Source organism: Ochotona curzoniae, unplaced genomic scaffold (assembly GCF_017591425.1).
Source record: "Ochotona curzoniae isolate NIBS_2020 unplaced genomic scaffold, NIBS_Ocur_1.0 contig_3190, whole genome shotgun sequence".
In the NCBI taxonomy this organism is placed as follows: domain Eukaryota; kingdom Metazoa; phylum Chordata; class Mammalia; order Lagomorpha; family Ochotonidae; genus Ochotona; species Ochotona curzoniae.
The window spans coordinates 12003114-12027831 of record NW_024465751.1 but is presented as its reverse complement, the minus strand read 5'-3'; the positions used below and the strand labels follow the sequence as shown (position 1 = coordinate 12027831).

The window sequence follows — 24718 nt, the reverse complement described above, 5'->3', positions numbered from 1 at the left end:
CCAAATCTTAATAACAGTTCTTTAGAGCCACATGCTTTCATGCTGAGTATTTTAAATCATTACAGCTGTGCTACCCTGTCCTGCATACAGTGTAAAATACTGATTCTGTGGCACACACCCCTTATGTAAGGCTGCCAGTGGACAGCTGCCATCTTGTGCCCTAGGAAGTTGCACAGCACCCTGTTCTCTTTGTACCACAGAGATTAATAAAGCAAAGGAAATCACCCTTCACCACTGTCCCAAGAAGCAGTGAAGGAAGTCACTACTGGACATGCTCTGTGGTCTCAGGTTCAAAATATGGGTGTTGCTCCGCTGAAGGATATTTCGTTTACTTTTTCTCCCCTATTTGTACATAAGCTCATTTCCACTCAGTTTTGGCACAAGCTTGTGTTGACCAATGAGAAATTTGCAGAGCTGGGTTTTAAATGGACCTCTTTCCTAGGCTGAGGAAAGTGCAAAATGTTAAGCCATCTAGCTGATGAGGAGCACCCACAGGTCCTCTGTGCCTCACAGGTGATGGCTGTTTTTGTAACAGCCACACGTGGCCAGCTGTGGAGCCACTGTGAGACTACACATCCTACACTAGGCAGGGTTGCCTCCCTCATGTGCCTTAAGCTGGGGTCAGTGAGACCAAGCAGCGTACTTTAGGGACTGAGTGATTGGGGTGAGCTACAGGCAGTCTTGCAAGGCCAGAGGTATGTGATTGTCTCCTGCCTTGGTTAGAGCAGGGAGGCCGAGCATCATGGAAGCCTCCTATCTGAGTAAGCCGGGACCTTGAGCTGTGGCGCTTCTGGGGCCACTTGCACTAACAGGTCAAACACTGGAGAGTCAGAAATCTGTTATCTGCAGGATCTACTCATGTGTTTTGAGTAGACCAAGAAAAAATAGCTAAAGCAAAAATACACGTCTACATTTTTTTTTTGGACAGTAGTGCTACTCTGATGCTCAAATGATTTGCACATGTTATTATACACTTGTCTACGACCAAAGAATATATGATACCAAACATGTACTCTAGTGTAAACCATGGACTCTGAATGATGGTTATGGGTCAGTTTGTAGCAAATGAACCACTCAGAGGATCTTGATAGTGGAAGAGGTTATAAATGTAGGGGGCAAGGAATACAATGAGTCTCTGAACTTCCCCCTTACTTTTGCTGTGGATCTAGAATTTCTCTGTTAAAATATGCATGGTGCAATATTATTAGGTACTCCATTTTGCTGTTACAGTTCCATGCCCATCTCCTGCCATTTCACCTGTCACCTCCTGTTAATGACTCCCAAAGCGAGTGGCTCACGCACAAGGCTCTGTCAGAGCTGGCCCGGCTCTATGTCATTCGGCACACCAGTGACAGCAGAGGTCATAAGCAGGGTCCTGTCTCCACTTCGCTGTCAACATGGTGTGCCTGCTTCATCCCCTTCCATTTCTGTCATTCTCAACATTATGTTTCTAGCTAGCCTGGCTGGTCTCCCCAGCCTCCCTGCTTGACCCGTCAGCACTCTGTGTCCAGGGAGCTGGCTTTTCATGCCCCTTGGAGACCCCCATGGCTGTAAGTTTGGCTTTGATGCCTTCACTCTCTTCTTCAACCAAAGCAATGACTTCCCTTTGACACTTCTTTTGCAAGTTCTGGTAGTTATCCTGAGATGATTTATTCTTGTTTTTCTTCTCCTACACCTCCTGCTCCTCCTTTTATTTTCCTTTAGATTTATTTGAAAGTCAAGAGCCGCAGAAAGTTAGAGACAGAGAATGATTTTCCATCTGCTGGTTTACTCCTCAGATGGCCACAGTGGTCTGGACTGGGCCAGACTAAAGCCAAGAGCAAGGAGCTTCTTCCAAGTTTCCTGTGTGGATCACAGGGGCTGAAGGACCTGGGTCTTTCTCTGTTGCTTTTCCCAGTCCATTAGCAAGGAGCTGGATCAGAAGTGAAGCAGCCAGGACACAAATGTGTGCCCATATGTGATGCTGCCATAATAGACAGTGGCTTTCCCCCTATTAAGCCACAATATTGGCACTTTAAGGATTTATTTAATTGGAAGATTGACAGAAAAATGGAGCCATTCACTGATTCATTACCCAAATGTCCACAACAGCCAGTACTAGGCCAGGCTAATGTCAGAACCCAGGAATTCCATCTAGGTCTTCTGGTGGGTGGCATGAACCCAAGAACAAGAGCCATCATCATTGCCTTCCAGCATGTAAAGGAAGCTGGATCCGCAGCAGAGACTAGACACTATCCTAGGAAATCCAATATGGAAGGCAGGAGCTCCCAAGCAATACCTTTACCCCCTGCATCACAGCCCATGCCCTCTGAGATTTCTTACTTTCAGCAGGGTAAGGCAGATGGAGTAAGAAACTAGACACAAAGTGAGCGCAGAAGGAGAGCAACTTGGAAACTGCCAGCACTTGTGTGATTACTACTTACCTCTGCAGAGAGCATCAAATTATAACCTGCCTGCATCTTTGCCATCTATCTGAGTCACTTTCATTTTTTAATATTTATTCCATATTCCCTGAATCCTTAATAAGCACCTCAGTGACTTATAATTGCCAAGCTCTCCAGCTGATAAGGGGCAGATACCACTCTTGGTCAGTAGAGTTGCCTTCTGTGGAAACAAGCAAGGACAAGCTGGGACCCTCCAGTACTTCTGCCTTCTTCTTGCATGTGACTCTAGCAGTATTGAGTAATACTTGCTGCTTCATGTCCACCTTTCAGGTATGTCACGAAATCCCCTGTGGGCCCCTTGGTCCTGGAACTACACAGGAAGAGGAATCTGGGTAATGGAGTTCTAACTTGGCCAAGCTGACCCCACAAGGCTCCACCCTCTTATTTGTATGCATGTTTGTCCTAATGGCTGGTCCACTAACTGTGATCAGAACAAGTAGGAGGATGGAATGGAGAGGATGAATGTGATATTTATTCACACTTAGGACAAATAGCATCACACATTGTACACGTGATATATTTCTCTGTATGCACAATTTCTGTCTTGGTCCCTCTGTCTTCTTGGGGGAGAAAATATACGAAATACTTAAGAGTCTGTTGTTCAAATAGGTTTTCCTTCCAAAGCTCTACAAAGAACTTGTTCTGGAAAACCCTAGTTGAGTACATAACATGGCTTAATTTCAGCCACTATGTGGAAGACAGTGGAACTATGACCAAGGTGAATATGTGCAGGGCACACTAGAAAACTTTACTGGAACTATTTTTTAATGTCTAGAATTAAGTAAAATTTCCAGCATTAGTCTAAAAAAATTAATCCCGTTCTTGCACGAAGACTTGGTAAAAAAAAGTTTAGTCCTAGCTAAGAATTTAGTGGTTTGGGGTTTGAAGTTAACATTACAGGCATGGGAGCTAGTCCAGAGAGAAGGCTTCTTAAACTGGCTTCATGTTTAGGAGGTTCCATAAGCTGGAGGGAGGAAGGATAAGAATCGTTGTGCATTGTGCTGGATTCTGTGTTAGTTGCTGAATATGGACTCTGATTTTAATCCCAACTCTGTGGGCTGAAAGAGTTTGTATCATTAGCTTGTTTTTGTGCAATAAGGTGGCTGAGCCAGAAGTCAAAGTAGCCCAGGTCTGTCTGGTACTTGTGTCTCAGTCTTTCCGTTATACCACAATGCTCTACAGGTGTTGAAATTAGATTATTTTTTCTGATCCTCAGTTTTCCTACATGGCTAATGTTGATAAAATATGCGATTCATTTTGCCAGAGATTAGGTTTCTTTCAGTATGGGATCTCCAGTCTTCAAATCCAAACAGTTCTATGTGTCAGGTGTGCTGGACCCCTAAAGATCTGATGAGCCAAATGACATATTGACCCAAGCTCACTTTTTAGTTATTAGACAAGGCCTTACAAGCACTCTTCATCTGAGCCTCTTGATGCTTCGGCACAGTTTCTTACACTGAGACAGTTCCTGTGATCTGATTGGCAGCCCTGTATGTGGCCCACAGCCTTCTTGGTTCCTGAGTATGATTTGCTTAGTCCCAGACACTGAAAGAATAGTCAAGAGATTCTAGAACAGAAACAGCTCATTGCCTCCTTCTCCTGGAGCATCCAGTGAAGAAATTGAAGGCTTCTTAGGCCAGATCTCAACCACACCCAAGGAGAGCTTGCTCATGTACAGTTCTACTCATAATGCATTTTCTTTTCCCGTGAAAAATGCTGACTGGATGGTAGCATAACTGTACATCTTTGTGTTTGCACGCACAGATACACACACATACACATTTATTGCCAGCTCACATCAGAGCAGTGCCCCTTTGGAGGAAAAACGGGAAAGTGAAAGAAACTGACTTGTGCATAGGGGTTAGATACTGTCAGTACAATTATAGATCATCGTTCATAGATGATGTTATATATGAAAAATGGATTACTTGGAGAATAAGTTCAATATAGTGCATCTTATTTAATGATTGATCTCAACATGTTGGCATTATTAATTGTACTTTTTAGCACAATCTAGAAATTCTGGATATTGAGTGGTTAATAATAAACATTAGAAGGCTCTACAGAGAACTAGGGAAAAGGTTGTTGTGGTGAGACTTTGGGGTAAGGGAGGAAGCCTGACCTTGTGAGCCTCTTTCCTCTTCACCATAGCTCATGTGGGAATTGGTGTTTGCTGTGGGAACCTCTCTGCAGCTCATTTGCAATTATTGGGATTCCTGTGGAAGCTTCTATATCTGCAGAGCAAGACATGTAGTTTAAAGGCATAGGAATGTACCTTTGAATTTTCCTCAACTAATGAATTTGTTTTCTTCGTTAATAGAAGAAGTAGATGAATTTTGTGATTATAATGTGTGCATGTTGCCTCTTTTTAGAGACAGAACACTCATAGTAGCTTTGATGACTTCCCAGACCAGAAGTGTGCTGTATTCAGAGCACATTGACCTTGGAAGTGTTCCTGAGGCAGAAATGAGCAGCCTGTGGATAGGTGACATGAACCATCAGTGTTGATCACTAATTTTCCACTTAGTCTATTTCACATTGCAAGAGATGTAACTTTGTGGAATGAACCAGGGTTCCTCTTCCCCCCTTTCCCGTGTGTACCACAGTCCCTGTTTGACTGTGTCCCACTCTGAGCTGAAGGGGCCAAGAACAAGCCCAGCTTTGAAATAGACCCAAGTTGAGCTGTGGTTGGTAGAAGACAGATTCTGTGTGAGAACAACAGATGCTTTGAATTTTTCAATTTGGAACAAAAGTGCCTTAATGTTGTTGCCTCTTGTTTTATTGTGAACGATCGTCATTCTTACATGCAGTTGGCTTTCCTTCAGGGCTAATTGCACAGTCTGTTCCTTGGGGACACAACCATACAGCATGCTTCAAATGCAGAACACTTGGAGGGAAATGAATGCTCTGGAGAGAGAATCCTGTGTTTTTCCAAGAAATGGGTCTTTGCTTGGTCCCACACCGGTCACTCCAGCCACTTGCAGACTCAGTGGAGAGATTTACGGGACTGCAATGCAGCCACAAGTTTTCTTCTGATTCCCTTCCCCCCCCGCTCCAAGAACAGTGCCGGACTGTGTTGCACACTGGACACAACCATACAGCTTGCTACAGCAGCATCAGAATGTTCTGGGTGTGTTCTTACAGAATTTGGTTGTGTTTATAAACTTAACGCATTCCATGGCTCTGAGGAATTCCTACCCACTAGCAAAACTTAACTCAGTATGTCTCTGTCTAATGAGTTGGTGAAGGACTGTCCCTGAGCCCAGGTACTTGGTACAGCTGCTTGAGTTCTGAAGCAGTTTTTTGAGCATGAATAGCTTATGGACAGGACTAAGAATTTTAACCACATTCAATCCGCCTGTTTACTTCTAAATTAAGCTGATGGCTCACATTGCCTTCTAGATTCTCTATCCTTGTGGTATTCTCTTAGTTGGAACAAAATTGCTCTCATCACTCTGTTGTTTTAATTATTTCTTTCCTTTTAAAATTTGCCTATTTATTTGAAAACAGAGTGACAGAGGGATTTTACATTCACTGGTTCAGTGCCCAGATGCCCACAATAGCCAGCTTTGGGCCTGACCAAAGCCAGCAGCTGGAATCTCCAACCTGATTCCTGATATGGCCCACCCTCTGCTGCTTTCCCAGGCACATTAGTGGGAAACTGGACTGGAATCAGAGCAGCTAGGGTACAAATCACTGCTGCTATGGAATGTCTATGCCCTAAATAATGGCTTAACCAAATGGTCAAATGCCAACTCCTGAGTTTTCATGTTGATGTTAATGAACAACATCACCATTAAGTATCTATTTCCATTGCCAAACCAGAACCCAAAGTGGTCTTCTTGGGTATGGACTTCTGAACTTGTTTATTTCCCTTTTAACAATCAACTTTTGTTAGATTGTTCATTTATCTTCAGTGTTTTACTTCGTGTATTTTGAGACTTTTTTCTAAAGGTACATATGCGTTTTGAATTTTTGATCATTGGAAGTTTTTTTTTTTTACTGTTATTAAATATTATTCTCTCCAGCATTATGGAATAGAATAATATTCCAGCACTTTACCAGTAATCAGGAGCCCATGTGTGTGTTGTGGGGTGTCAGCTTCTGGACTTCTAATTCTGTTACGTTTGTGTGCCTGTACTGACAGTTATACTGTCTCAATGGAATAGAGTTTATAATCTATTGGCTTTGTTGACTTTTTGTATACCAAAAACATGTAAGTGAAAGATTCTTATTTTATATCCTTTACATTTTTCTGTTTAGAATCTTAGTTTACATAGCTAAACTGAATAATGTTTCTTTTGCACATTTAACATAAGCAAATACCTGGCATAGTTCTTGGCTTGTAAGTAATCAGTAAACTAATGTTGCTGATAGTAAATGTATTGTATAATCATTAATAAGTAGAGTATTATTATTAATCATTAATAAATAGAATTTTAGAGCAAGGATCTTCTTTAAAGCCTCTAATAAGTAAGTTTTGTTCACCAGGACATCAACTGGAGAACTAATGCTTGGAGAAAGAAAGTAGATGTTCTGGGCGACTCAGTGCATATAGAGCCGAGGTTAGACCTTTTCTCCCGGCACTGGACCAGTGCTTTTTCCATTACTTTACACTTGACTTCATCCTTGAGAGAGCCTTCACTGAGCAGAGAGGAAGAAAGGAAGAGAGTGATAGGGTATCACTGGAGATAAAATTCTTAAGGAAGTCAATTTTACTCCAGATAAACCAAAATTTTATAAGCAAATAAAGGATGCCTACAAGTGGAGATGATACTAACCATGCTGTGACAGTACTTGTGTCACCCACCTACAGAAGATAGATGGCATGTTGAGTCTTCTGCTGTCTTGATTCTGTTTTGAAATAAAAATTACATCAACAGCAGAGGACTAGGAGTGAAGTGGTGATTTCAGCTAATGGCCAGCGTTAGTGTAATCAATCACAATGGCCAGTGGATGCGGTTTGGGGGAGCTTGCTGTTTGAAATGTATGTAATATTGTTACCAAGGTAACTCAGTGCCTTATATACATGCTGTGTCTTTCCTTCTATAATCTGTATCCCTCTAGGAGTCATTTTTCTTTGCATCACTATAGCCTGATATCACTATAGCAGGAAAGAGGAACTGCCATCAGCAAGAGGGACATTTCTCTTTCTGCTCCAGGTTGAGTAAACGTGATTATCTGAATTCAGAGAGGAGATAAGGTGACATATAACCCTACAAGATCTGGCCTAGATGTCAGCATTAGCCCAATGTGTTCTTTTTGTTAAAGAAAACAATCAGTAAATCTTTATTGAGTCATTGATTTTGGAAGACAGAGCAATGGGTAAGACAGGAGGAGATATCACCTGGTTTACTCCCCAAATCCTATCACATGAGGTGGGCCAGGACAAAACTAGGAATCACAAATTCCCCTCAGTTTTCCTTTATGAACAGCATGGATTTAAGTGCTTAAGCCATTATTTCCTGCTTCCCGCATGCATTAACAGGAAGGTTGACCAGGTGGCCGAAGTGGGACTGCATAAATGGCTCTCCAGTATGGGATGCAGACAGCCCAAGGGATTCCCTAGCCTGTAGCATCACAATGCCTGCCCCTTGGTTAGTTTTTAATAGAGCAACAGTGCACCATTCCCATTATTTGTTATCTTCCCTCCCTCAATAAGGATGCTGGTGATAAAAATGGTTGTAATGACAATGTTCATTGGGTGAGGATTTCTCCATTTTCAGGGATGGTAAAGGGAAAAAATGCACTCAGTGTTTTGAAGAAATTTATTACATGTCGGAGGTGCTTAGTACAAGGTCATATGATTGACCTGCATGGTGTCAGTGTCACTTTTGCAGGAGCTGATTACCTAGTACTGGAGTGGTGGAGTAGCCCAGGGCTTAGGATTAGAGTTGGGAGTCAAAATCCTAACTTTGCCACCATCTGACTCTACAAACTTAGCTCTATCACTTGACCTTTCTGAATTAACAACCTCGATTATAACATGGGAATAAAAAATAATAATGCCTGCCTCATAGGATGTGTTAGAAACAGTTAATGAAATTCCACATGTCAATAACTTTGAGGAAATGTTAGGCATTTTTGGTGACTACTGTAGCACTGCCCATGCTGACAACTTGTGACCCAGGAAGTAGCTTGGGGCATGAACTGCAGCAGTAGGAATGTGTGTCCTTCTAAAGCTCCTCCATGGAAATCCTAGCCCCATGGATCATGGGAGGTTGGCTAGTTAGGAGGTGGTTAGTTTGCAGAGGCAGATGCCTCATGAATGGGCCCTTTTGAGAGTATCTGGAGGTGTGGTCATTTAGCAGAGTGCTGCAGCCACCACTTGGGACACTTGCAGCTCCTATCTGAGCACCTAGGTTTGTGTCTGCTCTGCTTCCCATTCACAGCTTCCTACTGATGGACATTCTGGGAGTCAGCAGGTGATGCTAAGAGAGGTTGGCTCTCTGGCTCCCACATGGGCAGCGTGGACTGAACTCTGGGACCCAGGCCTTAGCCTATCACAATCCAAACTGTTGCAAGCATCCGGGGAGTCAACCAGGGAGTACATAATTGTCCTCTGTTTACAGTGAAAAAGCAATAAACTGTTTGGAGAAACAAAGCTGAGATGACCTCACAAACATGATAGCAGGTTTTATTATTTTCAGTGTTGTGCTTTTGACAGCTTGGGTGTTATCTTTGATAATAATTCTGAACTTAAACCTGTGGTGCAGTATTATCAGCTTTGAAGTCTAAAATGTGTCTGTAAAAACAAAATAAATTTTAAGGAAGTAGCAAAAACTGAAATGTCGACCTCTCATGGTGTTTAGTCAAAGACTATTCTAGTAGTAACAGGTGTGGAGTGCACATTTAACCTAATCTTTGCTAAACAACGCAGGATGGAGACCTCACAGCACCATGTTCTCCGTGTAGTGAGTGTTCACTCACATTTACTTGTTCAATGTAGATGCAGTTCTTGAGTGTGATCTGATAGGTCTTGGGTGACATCTCAGAATTTACTTTCAACAGATTCCCAAAGGTGACTCATTCGAACTGTGTCTGGAAATCTACCTTTCTGTATTTGGGTATGCTTGCCACCTAAATAACTGAGTGGACAAAGTGGTTTTTCTAATATTGACTGAATGAATAGCTGGAAGTTCTAACGTGCATCTCTCCTCAAAATAGTTTCCTTCAGTAACAAGTGCATTTTCCACATACAAAGTATTAAAAAGAGAATGAACTGGATATCTGGAAAAAAATGTGTAGAAGAAGGATGCTCTCTGGAATGCCTCTGGGACTCATGCTTCATTGAGAGTTTGAGTGATGGCTTCCTACCTGCCGTCTTGCTTCTACTTTGTGTATCATGTAGCTGGACAGGCTTCCATGTCTCACTCATCACGGCTCTGCTTGGTTCTTTCCTGCAGGGAATTGTGCCTGCTTTCTCTCTCCTCCTGACGCCAGCTCTGAAATTCTCTCTTTACCTAATTTAAGCTGCCTGCATTTTTCAGGGGAAGTCTAAAGCAACCTTGTTCTTCAATACTCTTTTCTTCTCCAAGATCAGAAGAAAGTAAAATAGTCAAAGCCACGGGGCGTTCTCACAAGGGCAGTAATTTCAGATATTTTTTTTTTTAATTTTGGTGAATGCAGATATATGCACAATGAAGAGGACTTACGTAACCACAGCTGTTTGGTTTTTGCCCAGCCTCACTCCCACTTTGAATGAAACAAGTGAATCATTGTGGCGAGACTGCAGCCCTGTAAGAGCTAATGTCTAGTTGCACGGCTTCGTGGGCCTTCAGTCAATCTGGAAGGTTATCATACATCTGCAAGAGAATTGTGAAGGAAGATTGGGAGGGAGACTGGAGGTCAGCCTCTGGTTGTCTCAACTTGACCCAAACCTGGAATGTGGAGAGCCCTGCCTCCTCCTTCCTGTTAATGTTTACAAGGCCAGCTTTGTTTTTCAGGGTGTTCCTCGTTTGCCCGTTTACTCAGACACAAGACTTACCTAATGTCAGACAATGGCCTCCCTAATGTCAGACAATGGCCTCCTAGCCTTTCAGTAAACCTGGAGGGCCACCCTCCTTGTGGGAGTTGAGCTCCCAAGCAGCTGTCAGGGCTTGAGATGGATCACTTATCTAAGAACTGTAGAATTAAAAGAGTTGCCAATCTGAAAGCATGTGATAAAAACAGTGATACACAAAAGAAAAACATTTACAACCTACCATGAATTTTCGTAGTCACCAGTAGATGAGCCTAATCCTTCCACCCCACCCCAGGCAGGAGGTAATTTGTTCCTAAGTGAGCCGCATTCAGAAGTAGTCTCAAATTCTGTGTATTTGGGTCTGTGTACCGGTAGAGAGAAAATCATTTTTCCCTAGGCTGTGTGCTTCCTGTTGCTACTCAGAATGTGTGTTGATTTGTAGAACATAGCGTGCCGTAAATGCTAATTGAAAGTCCATTATAACTGAATCGATGACATAGGACACCTGCATTTTTATATATTTTTTTGTTCATTTGTACTAATAGAACATTGGAACTGCTGGAACCAAAACAATTACTGAGGCCACTGAGGGAGAAGTGACGTCTTAACTGAAAGCCTAACTCTAAAAATAATACCTGGGAGCTGGTGTGTGGCGTAGCCAGTTAAGCTGCCTCTGGTTACTTCATTGAGTACTGATGCAGCTAAATGCTGGTTCTAGGAGAAGCAGCAGGAGAGGGGCAAGGTGCTTGGACCCTGCCACCACGTGGAGGACCTACATGAAGCCCCTGGCTCCTGGCTTTGCCTCAGCGTGTGGCTCAGCCTTGACTCAGCTGGGAGGAAAGTGTACCAGCAAGTAGTAGATCTCGGTTTCTTTGTCTCTCCTTCTCCAGTTCTAACTTTCAAATAAATAAGTAATTTTTTGAAAAGATACCTAAATATATGCTTGACAAGAAGTTTGCAGTTAAATGTTTTCCTGTGATAGAGGGTATTAGATGATATATAAGGCAACCCAAGCTTAACTGAAGCTTATTCTGAAGACGAAAAAATCTAATCTTGAACCTAAGATATTTATTTATGTGGGTCTAGAACTACATAACAGTAAAAGATAAAAATATTTGTTTTCTATAATTCTCTGCATTCCTCAGAATTGCATATGCATCTTGCACTTTATCAATCTGTGCTTATGGGGCACTTTGGAGTGACATGGAATTCAAATGTGACACTTGTTCTTTTGTGTGACCTTGAACATATCCTGTACTCTCTCTGACATTTCAGTTTGTGCCTAAGGATTGGATTGGGGATCTTAGTTGCTAACCTGCGTTGTTGAAGGTCGTATGCTCCTCCCCCTTGTGCCCTCCGCCCCCTCGATCTCCCTCCTTCCATAGAGAGCTACTATCTACTATCTCTCCATGGAGGCCTACTATCATAAAGAGAAAAAGTTGATTGGAATGATGTCAAATGTGTAAGTGAGGGTGGATCTTGGCATGGCTGATGACAGGAATCACAGCAGATCTGGGAGCCCAAGTACCAGAACCATTGAAGTTTCTCTGCTGTGGTGCAGGAGAGTCTGATGGGCTGAAGTTGGGCCAGTAACCCTAAGAGTAGAGGAGGGCCAGGTACTCTGCTTAGAAGTACAACCCTTGTGGCCCACAGCTGAGGAAAGGGGAGCCCTAAAACTAACAGGTTGACTTCAGCAGTATGATGGCCAGCTGGATGGCCAGAATAGAGCAGATGTCACCACATAGCTGTGAGAGAATTTTTGATAAATGATCTGAAATATTTAAATTAGTGCTTGGAAAAGTATAGGCTTTCAACAATTGACAGAATTTTGGGGGATTGCCTGCTGTTCTGAAAAGGGTCCTGTGATGATCTGCCCCCCTAAACTGAATCACATATTTCCTGAGGGCCAGGACATGGTTATTTTGATCTTTATTAATTTAAACTCTGCTCACTGACAGTGCAAGTTAGTTTTAGCCTTGACTCCATAACGCCTGTGATTAGCTCAGGAGGCTCATGGGATCTGAATGACTCCTGGTACACTTGCTTTAATCCATGCTCTTGCCCTCTGGCACTCAGACTAGGTGGAATGCAAGGGCTTTGGATTGTCTTTATGCCCACAGTAACCTTGAATCGGCCTTATTGAATGAAAGAGTAAATCAGTCATAAGTTTGGGTAGTTAGGAAATTGTGTGCGTATGCACGTGTGCACATACATGCAAACCCAAAACCTTATTGTTTTATTTTTTTCTAAATAGTTCAGTTCAAGTCACCATGCTTCAAGGCTGATGACAATCCCATTGGCAGATCATTTTGGTATCCTTTGCCAGTGCCCTTCCCCCTTGGGGTCTGACATCCCACGTCCACTCTGGCTCCTAGCTCAGGGCTTACAGGCATTTAGTAATGTGGACCTCAAGTGGTGGCTCTTGGCCAGCCCACCTAGGTGGCTGCCTCTTTCCACCTCTGTGTGCCATCTAGGTATAGGTCATGAAATACTTATCCTCCCAGCATACAGTCTTTGCCAATCAAGTCTCTGTAGCCTTCAAAAGCTACATAAGGTTGTGTGTTTGAACTAGACGTGCATCCTGTCTCTCCATTTTACAAGGATCTCCTCGCCACTGTAAGCAGTAGGCTCCTCTTTCCTTTTTTCCTTTTCTTTATTGAGATATTTAAATACCATTCTTGCATATAAAGTGTATATGCACTGTATTGTGTAGCTATCATCATGATAGATATAATTAGAGTGGGCGAGGGTTGTTTGGATGTAGCCGCAGCATCAGCTGGCAGAAACTGGCATTGGGGTCTAATTCTGTCAAGTTAAACTGCAGAACCACCTGGAAAGTGCACAATCGGGAGTGAGAGGCCTGGAAGGAAAATAGTGGGTTCCTCCCTCTTGGGTTACCACTTCCACGGGAGGGCATAAAAACTAAGACAGGGGCTGGGGTGGCTAGACAGAGAGACACTCAACAAACTCGTGAGGGCTTGATTGTTGAGCTGGTTAGATGGATCTAAGCCTCAATGCCATTTGCCATGCACGAGAGCCAAGCGGGATGTGGGACAGACTGGACTAGTCTGCTACACATACTGGCCAACCATGGTAGGAGGCGGGCCTGGTGGGGGTTATTGTGGGTCGCTCTCACCAGGCTGCAGCCCACACCGATTTAGGTGAGAGCCGAGTATGTGCTGGGCAGTACAAGTCTGGACTTCAACACCCAGTTGAAGTTGGTTCCAGTGGAAGTCTGGGCTGAAAAAAGAACCAGCCCAGTGATTGCAACCACCAGCTGATTGGGGCAATGGACTGTTCTGGGCCCTGTGCTTGCTAGTGCATGCAAGAATCTGGTCTGGGAACACCTCAGACAAAGTTTCTTTGGGAATCTTCCCAATTGAAATGCTGGACTCAGAACCCTAACCATGAAAGGACAGAAGATGGAACAAGTTAATCAACCAGCTCAGCTATAGTTTGGCAGCAAAATACCGGGCAAATAGAGATGCTATGATGGACAATGTCAATCAGTGGATTTTTCAATGACCTCATCGTGTTTGAAGAGGCAAGATTGACAGCGATTCTTAACTGATGAACTATCAAAACCACTTGAGCGAGTATCTCAGAGCATACCCCACATGCGGGACTTGGGGTGGGTGGGAAACTGGGTGGGGCTTCGACGAACAGTAGCTTCTGTATCACACTCTCCCCGTTTCCAACCACGGGCAAGCAAAAAGTGTGCTTCTTCATTATGTATTTTGCTACGATTGACTTTCATTTATATGTGTAAGTCTTATCCTGTGATATATAGCTTGTTCCATTTTATTGTTAAATAACCATCCTTTGTATGCACTTAGGAAATTTGAAGGGTATTTGAATATCATTTGGAAATCTGATATCATTTGAAGGATATTTGGGATCCATTGATTCTTTTTAAAACTTGAAGATTTATTTCATTTGCTTGAAGGACAGTGTGATAGGGAGAAAGAGAAACAGAGAGACAAAGAAATCTCCATTTGCTGATTCAGTCCCTTAAGATTGCTAGGATCAAGGACCCGGTGTAAGTCTTTAATGTGGGTGGCAGAAACAGAATATCTGGGCTGTCTTCTGCTGTCCCAGGTGTGTTAGCAGAGAGCTGGATTGGAAACCGAGTAGCTGTATATCACAGGCAGCAGCTTAACTTGCTGTGACACAATTCTAGCCCCCAAAAGGCCCATAAGCCATTTTCTCTTCAGCTCTTTCCCTTTTGTGGCCCCAGATAAGGAACCATAAGGCCATCATCTAGGTCTAAGAAGAAATGAGAGGTAAGAACTGTGGCAAATGGAAGGGGGTGTGAACCATGTAGAAAACACAGCTCCTACACAGTCCCTGCCTGCAACAAGACCAGCTAGAATGATTGTTCTCAGATCCTTAGACAGCCCCGGAGAGGCCAAAACCTTGATTCTCATGTGGAAAGTTCATGAGTTTTAATTGTTGGTCAGTTAAAATGTTACTTTGAGGAGCAGACAAAACACAGAGTAAGATTACATGCTGAATGGGGTCCCTGAGTGCTGCAGAGCAACACATCTGCTCTGGGGGAGCTGAGAAAGGCTTAGCTGGACTATGCACTGGCCTGGTAACTCCTGCCTTCTCACTTGACCACAGGAAAAGGATATGGACATCATTTTTCGTTGGAGGGAAAAGAAGGGTCCAGGCCTAAAACCTGAGGCTCAGGGGTTGGAAGGGATGTGAATTCCTCCCATTCCTTGGCTCCTGAGTCTGCTGCAGCAGGGCAAATCAAAACATGGGCTGTCTTCACTAAAAAAGTGCTATATTGTTCTGTCTACTTTCGGATGGACTGTGGCCTGCAAGCATGTCCTTGATCATGACCATGACCTCAGCTTTGGTGGAGATGTGCCCTGAGTCAATTAGGACAGTAGAGGGAAAAAATGTGCTCCCCTGATGCAGAGAAAACATACTAGTAATGTTGGTTGGAAAGTAGAAAATATTTGACTCATGACAATAACAGCTAGCGTTTATTGAATAAATTCTGTTTATTTTGCATATGATTACAAAGAGAGTAGGCATTTTAAAGCAAAGGAAACTAATGGAACCCAGAGTTGGTGTAGTGCTTGGTCATTGCAAAGAGATTTTTGGATAAGGTAGGCAGTTGTACCTAACTCTGTTTTTGAAAGATGTTTGTCTTGGTGCAGAAATTTTGGGAATGCATGACGTTTTCATGATACACATTTTCACAAATTTCTTGAATATGATTATGTGTAGATTTCAAAAAATATGCACCAAAATAAACTTATGTTTTAATGTCATATTTCCATGAATTCTTTCATGTGTACTTGTAGTTATAGATAAATACTTGATACAGTGTTTAAATTTATATTTGATTTTACTTACTTTTTTAAAAAGTTCTGTTTATTTTTATTGGAAAGACAGATCAGATTTACACAGAAAAGGAGAGACAGAAAACTTTTCCATGTGCTAGTTTACTCCGTAAATGGCCACAATATTTGGAGCTGAGTTGATCTGAAACCAGGTGCCAGGAGCTTCCTACGGATATCACACACAGGTGCAGAGTGCCATGGTTTTTGGGCCATCCTCTACTGCTGGTGGAAAGTGGAGCAGCCAGGACATGAACTGGCACCCATTTGACATCCCAGAGCTTGCAAAGTGAGGATTTAGCCATTGATGCTACACACCACGCCCAGTATTTAAATTGATTACCCATTCAGAAAACAGTAAAAGCAAATCCTTGTTTCCAAAGTGTTTTACTGGTTTCCATATTCTTTGGTTAAATCCTCAGCACTAAGTTAATTGGTTAGTTAATAATTGGGATCAGTTGTCTACATTAGCAATTCAGGCAACCTACTTAAAGAATTCTGATGGTGGGCCCGGTGCAGTGGCCTACCGACTAAAGTCCTCACTTTAAACCCTCGCGGGATCCCATATGTGTATGCTGGTTCTAATTCCAGCAGTCCCGCTTCTCATCCAGCTCCCTGCTTGTGGTCTGGAAAAGCAGTCAAGGACGGCCCAAAGCTTTGGGACCCTGCACCCATGTGGGAGACCCGGAAGAAGCTCCTGACTTCGGATTGGCGCAGCTCTGGCTGTTGCAGTCACTTCAGGAGTGATTCATTGGATGGAAGATCTTCCTCTCTGTCTCTCCTCCTATATATATATATGTTTGACTTGCAATAAAAATAAATAAATCTTTTTTTAAAAATAAAAGTATTCTGATGGTGAGGACACGTCAGATCCATAGTAGACTCAATCTCTCTGCATCTTCTCTCCCTCTGCCTATTGTCTGTTCCTTCTTTCTGTTTTACTTCCTTATTTGCATAGTGAGAGAAGGGATAATTCTTTAGGAGCAAGAATGAACCACAGGCATAGTTTTACTTATACTTTTTTTTTTATTCCTTTAGTTACTGAAAGCTGAATATTTACTTAGCACTTTACTGCTTCCTAGTGCCATCAACCAATTCATACAAATTTTTCTTATAACTAAATGACGATTTGCATTGTATTATAATTCTGTCTCCTTCAGCAAGCTAACCAACACTCACTCAGTTGAAAAGTTGGCCATTGTTGACCTAGTCTGTTTTCAAAGGATGGGATATAGAAATTATGTGACACTTGTCATCTCAAGCAGGATGTGTTGGCAAGGAAAAGGAAACAGTGTTACTAATCATGCAGGGACATTAGATGAATCTGGAGTCATATGGTCTTCTTATATATTGAGTGGAAATGAATAATTCCAGTTATACTGGGTAACTATAAATGTGTTACATGCTTATAGTTTGGGAGCACCTGTTGTGGAAGCTTTATATGATTTATCTCACTCTTGCAACATTCTTATGAGAACATTTTTAAAATTGCTTGGAAAAATGAAATTAAAAGATGAAGTTACTTTGGTGCAAAAAGATTGAAATGTGTCCATATATAGTTTTTCATATAAGCATTTCCATACATTTTTAAGATCCTTTATACATACGACTCGAAAAACAATTTTACACCAAAACTGATTATTTTTTAGCTGTGAAAAGCCAGACACTGTCATGGATGGTCTTTCTCTCCACAATTCTTCTAGGTCTGCCAGTTTGTCGTCTCTGTCAACGGACTCAATGTGCTACACGTAGACTACCGGACCGTGAGCAATCTAATACTGACGGGCCCACGGACGATTGTCATGGAAGTTATGGAGGAGTTAGAGTGCTGAGTGGCTCTTCCTCCAAGCCCTGCAGAGGCCTGTGGCTGACCAAAGCCAGAAGGATGCGAGCGGTGCACATGCAAGACTTCCGTGGGAAAGGATGGCTTTGGACATACAAATCTTTTCTCTGTACATACTCATCTTGAGTTGAGCTTCATACACTGAGTGTGGAAGAATCGGGTAACATGTCTTTCAAAACAAGTGTCAGTGTAGAAGACATTTGGGAAATAGAGGTTTCCTACAAAATTGCCTTACTAGATTTCTATTTGTAATTCTTGTTCATTGTTTTTAATCATAGTTTGCGGAAGGTTGTTGACATGCTTCTCTGGCCAAAACTACAGCATGCTAAAATTCTTTTTATAACTGTCAATGGAGTAATTTTTCAGACTTTTAGTGGTACTTTGACCAAAATTAGCATGGAACTGTTTGAAAGCAGATCTGAAAAAGCTCACCAAGCTACAAATTAAAGCAATATTCAAGGGAGTGTGATTTGTTAACTAGCATTTTAAAGAAGGTTCTAAATCAAATGGTTTTCTTAACTGTTACCTTTAGAACCGGCTTTTAACATGTTTCAATCATGGCGTTAGCTAGGAAACAAAACACAAGAGTACCATGTGCCATGGATGCAGACAAACAGGGAGATGATACTTAAAACTGTTTAGCCCATTTTTTTTCTTTTTGAATTACAGTGTTTTGTGCTGTAAATCAGCCATAGCAGCTTTCTAGAGTGAATCTCTAATATATTGAATGTGAAAACAGAGCAGACTGTATATATACATAGACAAAATTTGAAGTGATCATTCTGGCAAGATTTCATTTTGGAAGTGTCCATTTTTGAAAGAAGTATTTCAGAACTTGGCCCATCACCTGTGATGAAACTTGAAACTCCATCTTCATCTGGGTTTTTACTAATGTTGTAATATAGCGTATTTGACGGACATGACATGCTGCTTTTGGGGTGGGGGGGAGACTATTTTTTGCCAAAATCATTATTTTATTATATAAATTTCATCTCGCGTGTATATATGCATGTTTCTCTTTTTGTCTAGAAAAGAGTGCATTTGGGGGCTTGATAGAGAGGAAATTCCTCAACGTGCCAAACTGGGGAGACAGGAAATGCTAAGTCTCTTCATTTCACATCATGAATTTTGAATGATGACGTTACTTATCATGCATTAATAACTAACACATGAATGTTTTAGCTTGGCCGTTTCTTTGTGATGGGTTATCTATCAAATGTCTTGGTGGAAGGGACATACCATGCTAAAGGTAGATGTCATATACCATGCTATAAGATGTCATACTTATGTAGTTGGTTCTGGAAATCAATCTTTCCTGCTCTGTCACATTAGTCAAAAAATAGGATTTTGAAGTAATAGTAACCAATAGTAATTCTGTTGTGCTACATGTGGACAAATTGTTGCTTCTATGTTATGTGCATTGATACTGTATGCCAGGCTCTGCACCATCCATTTAAGGTGTATGATCTTTATTATTCCTCATCACAAACCAGCAGCATGGCTCCTGACAGTCACATTATTCAGATGTCTGAGAAAGATGAAAAATGTTCATGAAGTCCACCCAGCTACTGGAATGGCTACGTGATATAGCCTGAGCTCAGACAAGGGCTTGTTTAAAAAGCCCTGCTACCCCCTCCCCAATCCTGCCCACTGGGGAACCTTATATTGAGAACTTATTACATGATAGATGCTGTGGGACTTTATGGCATTTATCTGAATTAACCTGTGAGGTCAGCGTTGATTGCCCCCATTTTAGAAATGCAGAAACTAATTCCTGAAGAGGCTAGTCCTGTGCCCAACACCACACACTGGGCAAGCAGATCACCGTTTCTTCCTTGTGAAACATTTTAGTAGCATCTTTAAAATATAAGCTTAAGTTCTGCCTGCTGATACTCCTTGGCAAAAGAAGGAAGGAATGTCAAGAAATGAAATCTTGCCTACTACTTCCATTTTCTGCTCACAGCCTCATACCCATTGCCTTAGAGCCTGGCATCTGTAACTTCCCTTTAGCCATCCCAGGTACTGGAGAATTCTGTCTCCTAATGGATTCTACAAAGGCTCCTCCTGATCACAAGGAAAACAGGCAGGCAGGGAGGGAGCAGTTTCCCATCACCCTCAGTTTAAAGGCCAGTGCCAAAGAACCTCTTAAGGCCATCATCAGAGCTCCACCTCCACCCTGCCCTTGACATCTCACAGAGCAATGGACACCAACACTCTCACTTCCCTAGGCACCCCACCTTCTCTCCGGCCTGATTGCTCCCCAAGATGTTCCTCCTGTTCTGCCTTCCCCAGAAGATTCTTTCTTAGATCTCTGTGGATGTTGTCTCCATCGAGAAGCTTGTATGAGTTCTCTAAATCTGGCGTTAATGCCCCTTCTCTAAATTCCCTTGGGCTGTTATCCCTCACCCTGCCCCTTGTGACTCTGATGACATTTACTTAGAAAAAATTCTGTTACATGTCTGTCTCCCTAACCACACTGTAAGCACATGCAGAATAGCAACTGTGTCTTGCTTGGTATCAAGGTTGTTCCCTTCATCTAGCATAGTTTTGACACAGAGCAGTGTGTCAGTTGTCTGTTGTTGTCTAACAGACCACCCCATATCATAACTACTGCAGCATTACTTACTTGCTCATGGTTCTATGGCGAGAACTGGGCAGAACTATTGATGTAGCCCATCAGTGTTCTGCAGGGGCCGACAGGTTTACCCAGTGAGCACCTGGAGAGGCTGGTTCATTTTGGATAGCTTCATGCATGTCTTGAGGTTGGTGGGAGGTGTCATCCAGTAAGCTTCAGTACCATATGGCTTTTCTCCTTGGCTAGTACAGACTGAGATCAAAAAGGCTGAGGATGGAAACTCTGAGACTTGCTTGAAAATAATACAATGTACCCTTCAAAACAAGTTACAAAGCTAGCTAAAGGGGTGGAGAAACAGATACCACCTTTTGATGGGAGAAGCTTTAAATAATTTGTGGCCAGTTTTCATCCTCAAGGATCAGTACCCACTATTTGTTGGATAAAAACTCAAGAGATGACCTGGATGTTGAAAGCTTTGGGTTTTCCTACATAGTTACAAACAACTGGGCAGATGTGGAGTATTAAGTTAGGAATTTAAAAAGTCATTCAGTCAGAAAATTCTATGATACTGTTTGCTACCTTTGGCCATCTGGAACACAAGTTAGTTTTGTTGTTTGATTAATGAGGAAACTGAGCTGTGACTTGTCCATGTAGCACACCCAACCTCATGAGGGAGGCACGTTGGGTTAGAACGTGGTCAAACCATGCTTCCCACTTCCCAGACCTATAGTCTGTGCAGTAGAGCCCTCTCCGGTGGAAGATAATGCAGCCAAAATAGGCCTTTATCTTGAAGGTATCCGCAAGCTGAAAGTAGTGCTGTGCACCGGTGAAGGTAATGAAAAGTGCTTTAACATCCCAAGTCTTTGGATCTTAAATTATATCATAAAAAGAAACATATTGTGTGGGACATTTCCATAGTGTCCTACTTTAAAATTTAAAAATCTAACTATCACCAGAAGCAATCATAAATTAATCATTAGCAGTGTTTGTAAGAATCTTTATTTCATATGTGTATGTCTATGATTATAATCTCAAAGAGGAAAGTTTGTAATATCTGAGGTCTCCCTTTTCGGTAAAACTTTGAAATGTCTTTCTTTGAGTCTTTATAAAACACTTTTGAATTTTAGGTGTTTGTGGGTTGTATTTGTGTTGCTGTAATGGAGATGACAGTCAATTTTTAGTCATTAGTACAGAATGTTCAAATTTGAAAGCCATATTCTGTTGTAGAGAGAGAAAAATGCAGTTGGCTTTGGGTTGGTTTTATTGTCTCTTTTAGAATTGTGCAAGTTAATAAAGGAACTAGTTAAGAATTGGTGAATAATGTGAAGAAAACAACTATCTTTACACTGTATGGATAGAATCAACTTCACAGAATTGTATGAAAATTGGCTGCATTGGAAGGAACAGGGATGAATATTAAAAATCCAATTCTTTCAGTTGGAGCCTTACTTTTCCAAATACTTATACTTTCAAATATGTTTAGAAAATAATCCGCTTTTAAAACCTGTCTTACACTGATGATATGAACTCTCCTGTGAGTATTAATCCTATTCTAGTTGGATTATAAATGAGCTCAATAACTCAAGGACATTTTACTAATCGGTTGAAATCTGTTGTCAATGACTATCATTGCCCTCATTTAAGGCACATTTCAAGTAAAATGTGTTTTTCTTCTATTGAATACCAAAAGGATAAAGCTTCATGTATCAAAATAAAGTTCATCATCAAAGACAAAACATGGTATTGTCAAATGTGCTAATATATATCTTTATTATTAAATTAAGTCGCGGTGTATTTGCTTTCTTTATTACAAACTGTAAAGTTATGTGAAAACATATAGGAGTATAGCATTAAAAGATACACTAAAAGAAACGATGACTAATTTATCATAATCTGACTCATTTCTAATTCCATGAGAGAGCCAAAAGTGCCATTTGTAAATCTATTTAATGATGAATGTTTTCTGAAGGCCTTTTGTCAAGAAAAAAAAAAGTGTGCATTAAAAAGCTTTTTCTGTATTACTTCTGATTCAGAATCACTTCCTTCCTACACAAGTCAGTATGGATGGGCATTCTAGAATATTCTATCTACATGGTAGTGGTAGAAATATTCTACCACTCTGGGAGAATTTTATTTTTTGTTTTAATTTTCAACAAACAGAGATTAGAATTTGAGTATAAAAGGAGTTCTTTTCTGAACACGCACCTTAATTGTGACATCATTTCATTTTTCTTTGAAGGACCTCTTACATCTAGATGTTTTGGAAAGGCACACTCAAATTATGTCAGCAGTGCCATCACGTCTGCAGTCGAGGTGGAAGCACAGGTTGCCGTGTGATACTGGGTAAAACAAAGGAATGCTTGGGAAAAAACTTGGCCAGAGTGCAATGTCTTCTTAGTTCTGGGGCCTGACAGCTCCTTTTACTTTGTTTTATCTGTATGGCTTGCTCAGCCTTCAAGGATTTCGTATTGCATTTGGAATATCCTCTGCTCCTTTGGGGTTAAATATTAAATCCATTTCTTGAACACTAGGTTGACAAAGTGTCATTCCCAGTGGGAGCTTTGAGACAGTAGCTAAGTGGCAGCTCTTGAGGTCCAATCAGAGTAGGTGGGACACCTGGTAGTTAAAATCTAGAGTGAGTTTAACAAAGGTGAGGGCAGACATTAGCCCTATAACCTCAACTTTGCACACAGTGCGGAGTGTGCAAGAGTAGCTGTAACTTTGTAAGTGTAGGTTATAAAAGTTGGGTATGTTTCACCGCTTTGAAGGAGGAAGAAGCAGAATACCAGCCCTTGCCCCTGAACATGGTAAACTCATGGTCAATGGGACATGGGAACGTCAAGGCTAATACATAATTACACAGGGCTTATGGAACTGTATCATGAAAAATAAAAATAAGTTTTAAAATATTAAGCAGGGAGACTCCCAGAACTAGTATTTACCAGCAGAAAAGGAGGAAAGGTGGGAGTGCAAACACAGACCAGCCTACCTCTGTTTATTAGGTAAACAGTCCCTGGGCTTTTGGATTTTCTCTCAGCCAGTCTGGGTTATACCAGAAGTGAAAAATGTTCTAGGACTTTCCATGCTTGAAGTACGTTTCACCTCTGGTTATAAGAACAGGGTAATCTGCTTTTCCACTTCCTCCTTATCACTTTCTTTGCTTCCTTCTTCTGTGGTAGAGCATTCCCCATTTACAAGAATTTAACAGAAGCGTCAAGTGACAGAACCGTTTTTATTGGTAAGAGACTGTGCATGTGTTGGTTTGGTCTGTAATTGTGTGGATGGAAACAATCAGAAATAACAAATGGTAGCTTGTATTTATTGCTCTCTAAATGTAGGCCAGCTGATGTGCTAAATGTGTGCTGCGAATGATCTCACTTGGTTCTCCCCGACACCCCATGTAATCAGCTCTAGGAAAATTACCGTTCGGTAGGCACAGGCACCATCTCTCGAGACAATGAAGTCAGTGGCACAAGGTTATGCACTGGTTACTAAGTGGTAGGGCCAGGCTTGGATCCCAGTCATTCTGATTGCTGAGGTGTCTGCTCCCTATGACATCCGGGTCATACAGGCATGTGATGCAAGAAAAAAAAAAATGAGACACCCCTGTTTTCTTAATGTGGGTGTACCCAACCCCCTGCTGAGCACCAGCAGGCTCACCTGGTGACTGGCTTTTGTTTCGCAGAGGGGTTCCACTTGCCTCCCTCTTGCTTTTCAGCATTGCCACCTCTCTGGTTTCACTTTCTCTGAGGTTGAGGATGTGGCAGCGCCTTCTCCAGCTTCCTTTATAGAAGTTAACACCCAGTGTTGTGTCATTGTAGTCATTACAGTAATCGGTGCCTGCTACTGAGTGGGCCCCTTCGCTCTGTGAAATGCTGGTGTTAAGTGTCCGTCAGTACAGGTGGGCTTTCGAGGATAGGGCTTCATCTGTGAGTCCTTTAGGCTCATTGTTTAATAAGGTTCCCAGTACACGGTAGCCTCTTGATGGAGATGTATTCCACGAAAGCCTGTATTTTAAAAAACATCTCCAGGTCTGCAGCCTTGCCTGGTCTTCCCCAGAATGCACACTGGACCAAGAACACAGGTCTTTCTTTGTTTTGTTGTTGCTAAACTTTTATTTTGAAATTTTGAATTTTATGGTGCAATTTCGTAGAGACTGGCATTCTGACAGCCTGTGGGGGACACTCCACTCTTTTTCATGCAGTCCTGGAAGCAGCCTTATGTGGCTTCACTTTGCCCAGGCCCTCCTTAAGTCATGGTCAGGCCAGACTGACATCTGGTGGCACACAGAGGACCTTTAACTTGTTCCCTAGTGTTTGAAAAAAGCCCGATTTTTTAATGTCACTCTTTTACCATCAGATGAATTGAGAGAACTCCCAGGATCCCAGGCTCGTATGAAGAGTTTGCATTAAAAGCAGCACTAATGTTGCTGCTCATTCATTGCCATGAACATGCTTAGTGTTTTATGTGTATTATTAAGCATTTAAATTTACTTTGCTTCCGTTGTTCCATGGAACCACTCTCTAATGTAAACAATCA

General features: G+C 41.9%; 1 protein-coding gene across 2 annotated transcripts in view; it reads left to right on the top strand.

Moving 5' to 3' along the window:
* DEPTOR (DEP domain containing MTOR interacting protein) overlaps nucleotides 1–22377 on the top strand; it is a 160933-nt gene extending 138556 nt beyond the window's left edge. For both annotated transcript variants that reach the window (XM_040979370.1, XM_040979373.1), the window contains one exon: nucleotides 17465–22377. In XM_040979370.1, coding sequence (XP_040835304.1) covers nucleotides 17465–17593 — 129 coding nt within the window. In that variant the 3' untranslated portion in view covers nucleotides 17594–22377. The remainder of the gene's footprint in view (nucleotides 1–17464) is intronic.
* Nucleotides 22378–24718: the final 2341 nt, after the last annotated feature.